General features: G+C 34.2%; 1 protein-coding gene across 2 annotated transcripts in view; it reads right to left on the reverse strand.

The window, feature by feature from the left end:
- Nucleotides 1–3,588, reverse strand: part of LOC126494916 (NKG2-A/NKG2-B type II integral membrane protein-like) — a 13,741-nt gene extending 10,153 nt beyond the window's left edge. Inside the window, exons 1-4 of one of the 2 annotated variants that reach the window (XM_050132413.1) lie at nt 3,111–3,588; nt 1,760–2,101; nt 1,352–1,453; nt 261–311 (exon numbers count right to left, since the gene is read on the reverse strand). In XM_050132413.1, coding sequence (XP_049988370.1) covers nt 261–311; nt 1,352–1,453; nt 1,760–1,946 — 340 coding nt within the window. In that variant the 5' untranslated portion in view covers nt 1,947–2,101; nt 3,111–3,588. The remainder of the gene's footprint in view (nt 1–260; nt 312–1,351; nt 1,454–1,759; nt 2,102–3,110) is intronic. The other variant, XM_050132414.1, reaches the window with a different exon arrangement.
- Between the last annotated feature and the right edge of the window lie 753 nt (nt 3,589–4,341).

Consider the following 4,341-nt stretch of genomic DNA (forward strand, 5'->3'; position numbering starts at 1 on the left):
AGGAATTTAATAATGAAAGTTAATTTATGTTTGCATATTTTGGAGCATCCATGTATAAACTATACCCATGAACTCCAGATGCTTTTCCTTAGAAAACAAAATGCAGACTCAAACATACTCAAGCATAGTAGCAACCTCTGGCCCATAGTTTTATATACGATCATTCTCCTCCTACAAATACATCATTATCTTGGTCTGGCTTAAGTAAAACACAAAATACATTGTGGACAAGCATCAGAACTTTGACAAGCAAAGTGTACCTTTTGGACTTTTGTTCAGGGAAGATTGGATCTGCTCCTTTGGTTCAGTATCTGCAGGGTTAAAATAATTCTTATTAAATTATTTAGTCAAGTAAAATGGTGAATAAAGATTATTATCTATAAGCAACATGAATTAAATAATGAAAATTAATTTTTTTTGTTTTGGAGATTTATATAAAGTATTTATCTACACAGCATACAGTCTGATAAATAAAAAATATACATTCAAGCACACAAAAATAGAGTCTGTCCTATAACCCCAGTGTTATTCATCTAGCTAAACTAAATACACAAGACTTTACTCTGAAATTTTCAAAGTCTCTGAACATAAATAAGTTCTATTCTATAATAGTGACTTTATTTCTCTATCATTAAAGTTCACCAGTTGGAAAATAAAAGGTATTATTAAAAACTTTGCATGGTTATTTTATTCCTATTGTGGGACAAAAAGTTTATTATCGTTAATGTTTACTGATGAACATGTAGTGTTCATGTTTCTAGATTATTTTATTCTTTGAAATCTACTACCATCTTTGCATAGTAGTAAACACAAAATATAATGTGTACAAACATCAGAACTTTGACTAGCAAAGTGTATCTCTCTCGGTTCTAGTCAGGGAGTAGTTGATCTGCTCCTTTGCTTCAGGATTGGGTGTGTTAAAATAATTCTTATGAAAATAAACATGTAAAATATTGTAACAATTTTAGTTTTCTAGTCTAGAGATGATGTATTATTTTGAATTAGTATACTGGAGAATAGAATTGAAATTGTCAAAAAAAATAATATGGTGAAAACTTTGGAAAAAACTACATCAATGAAAGCACAAATTTCATCATCTTTTCACATACAACCTATGACAAAACCCTTTCAAAAAAATCTCAGTTAAGAGTTTCTCAGGTTTTAATCTATGTATTTGTGTTATGAAATCATTAATAAACCAAAAGCAAACACAATAGCTCTGGTATTCATGATATTGATAAATTCATAATAACATTCCACATTTAATTCACATGCATAATTTAATTAAAAGCCACTGTTCTTGATAAGTTTTGAAAGCCATTTTTAGTCATTATTTTAAAAACATGCTTACAGGGTTTGGCAACTGTAATAATTAAAACCACAGCGACCATTAAGGCAAAACCGACCATGCCCAGGATCACAGTGATGGGTTTTTCCGGAGGAGATGGAAAACCTGCAGAAGGAAATGTAGGGATGAAAAGTAGCAGCAGTTCACAAGGTTTATGTACACAAAAATCCACATACACAGTGAGTAAAACAGACAAAAGTTGACCCCAGATCCTCCTCTACACCGTTATCATCTGTAGGCAGTCTAATCACAAGAGAAAGATCGTAAATTTTTGCAACAGAATAACATCCATGCTCACAAATCATAAAAGCATGGGTTGAGTTAGAGCTCTCAGTCTTCACAAGGAGAAACCATTGCCACCTCTGCACCTATGTGAGAGCAGTTACAGTAAGGGTCCATTCAGTGTCTCACCTTTGCAGCAGCAGTCCCTGCAGACTGAGGGATGCTCTGGAGAAGTATTTTGAAAGCCCAATTCCACATAGGTGATTTCCTGCTCAGTTACTGAGATGGAGCTGCGGGTGCCCCTTGGTTGCCTTTTCTGGTTCCTTGAATGCTTCGACACATTCAGTTCTGCATAGGTGACTCTTTCGTTGCTCATCTCGGCAGCTGAATGATGCCAGGGCCTGTGCCAAGCAGCTGTTCACTGAAAGGTACACATTCTGATGCAGCCATGGGTGGGGTTTGGAACACTGGAGCCCATTTTGTGGTTTTAATTTGTAATCTGTTTTTCCCCTTGAGCAATGAACTCATGTGCTGTGGTAAAAATAAATAAATAAACAAATAAATAGAGTTTTGAAAGACAATCCACTATTGGTAAAATATTTTTGATAGCACAATAACTTTGTGAGGAGTAAAGATGTCTGTAAACAAAAAAAATTTACAAATTAAATTTAGTTTTCATGGGTATAACACTATGAAATGTTTAAACCTTACATCAAAGATCCCTATACTATAAAGAATAGTTACAGGAAAAAAATGTTGCTTTAATTTTTGCAACTTAAATTTTTATTGTCTCGAGACTTTCACATATGAGTAGCATATTTATATCATTTCCATCCTTCTCTCTTTCCTTCCAGCCTGTCCCATGCATTCCACTCTTTCTTGAATACATGATATCCTCTTTAAATATTGTTACACATACATGTGTGCGAGCTTAATAACAATCTTCTGGACTTTTATAATAAATTTAAATCCAACAATGAGTAAAGACTGACTGCCATAAATGGGTAGTCTAGGAAAAGTTTATACACATACATGCACATAAAACTAGCCTTACATTTAATAGCTAATATATTTATGAAATTAAATGGCATGTTATTAAATTTAATTTATAATTTAGTCATAGAAATGACTAAATATTAAAAGACATTGCAATTGTTGGAAAGTGTTATGTCAGAAAATCTGGCATAAAATAAATGGATTTCAAAATACTTACAAAGTGATTTTAAAACCCATTTTATTTAAAGAAACAATCATCCAACATGTGAAACCATAACATGATAAAAATGATTCATACTAGAATGATGATTCAAACATTCCCAAATGATATGAGTCCATCAAAGTCAGTGTCATTTTATCACATACAATACAACTGTAATAACTCAATATAATTGATAATTGTTTTAATTAGCCTGGGAATAAGCAAGATCTAGAACTAATTTTGGCTTTAAAACTTACATGTGACCTTTGGATAGTTACCAATAGCCCAGTGCATTTGTCTAAAATATGAAAAAAATACTTTTATAAGGCAATTAATACTTACCTCTGGCATGCAGAGCTCTCAGGAAAGGCTAGTTATTTTTTAGCTTTAATTTCTACTATGACTGTTCTTTCTACTCAGTGAGAGTCCTTTCAATAATCTGTGACATCTGGGATAAATCCATATGTTGCTATCCAAGGATCCACAGAGCACAAATTACAACACTTAAAATCCATACTCCATCATCAGGTCTCCTGTGGCTGTAGATTTAATTACAACGACAAGAAAGTACAAATACGAGCGGTTGGCTGACTCTCCACAGAAAACAAGGAAAGAACTTTGAGGTAGTCCTCCGGGGAATTACAGGCTTGGATTATCCGAGTTGTTCAAAGGCATCCACATTCCTGCTTGGTTCCTCCACATGTCACATTTGCAGTGTTCTGTCAACTGACTGGGCTGGTGAAGAGACCAGTGTCAAGCGCTCTCTCCTGCCAGAAAGCCAGGCCTCCTGCATGCAGTGAGGTGAGGGGCTGACAGGAGGTCTGTGGGAACTGAGCACCGAAAGATGAAAGTCAGTGGCAGAAATCTAGGACAACAGTGACAGTGAACTAAGCAGGCTGCCCCATGAGGCTCAGGGTGAGTCACGAGTGGAAAAAGAGATTTCTCATTAATGTGTCTCTGAAGGCTAAACAGGAAATTCTCATACTCGACTGATTTTGAAATTAGTTTTTCTCATCACACACCTGTACAATAAATATAAGAAACGTCCTTTAGTGTGCTGTGTAGTGTTGTCTTTTCCAACTGTTTTTCTAAAACTGCATGTGCATAAAATAGAGAGGTCAGGGCAAGGAGTTCAGCCATGATAGAAGTTAATTGTTTTCTACAAAAATTGATATCCCTCTTAAAGAGAGACGTAGATTGGCAAGCCTTGGTTTTCTTTGTTTTCCTTTGCTTTCTTTCTCTTACTCCCTCTTTTCCTCCCTCCTTCCCTCCCATCTTCTACAATTTAGGTAGAGCTTTGCTTTTAGGCTGCTCATAACAAGTGTGTACAGCATTATAACACACACACACAAATACTCTCTCTGTATTTATATGTATACATGCATATGCATATTATATATGCTCTTATATACACACATATAATTATATATTGATTGGGTGTATATATTATATGTGCATACATCATGTATGTGTTGTACATACATTCTTTTTATATATTTTATATATGTGTATAAATATATGTATATATTATATAGGTATATATGTAAATACAGAGAGACATATTTTAAATCTT

This window comes from Alexandromys fortis, unplaced genomic scaffold, assembly GCF_014885135.2.
Source record: "Alexandromys fortis isolate MF-2015 unplaced genomic scaffold, M_Fortis_MF-2015_v1.1 scaffold_418, whole genome shotgun sequence".
Taxonomy (NCBI): domain Eukaryota; kingdom Metazoa; phylum Chordata; class Mammalia; order Rodentia; family Cricetidae; genus Alexandromys; species Alexandromys fortis.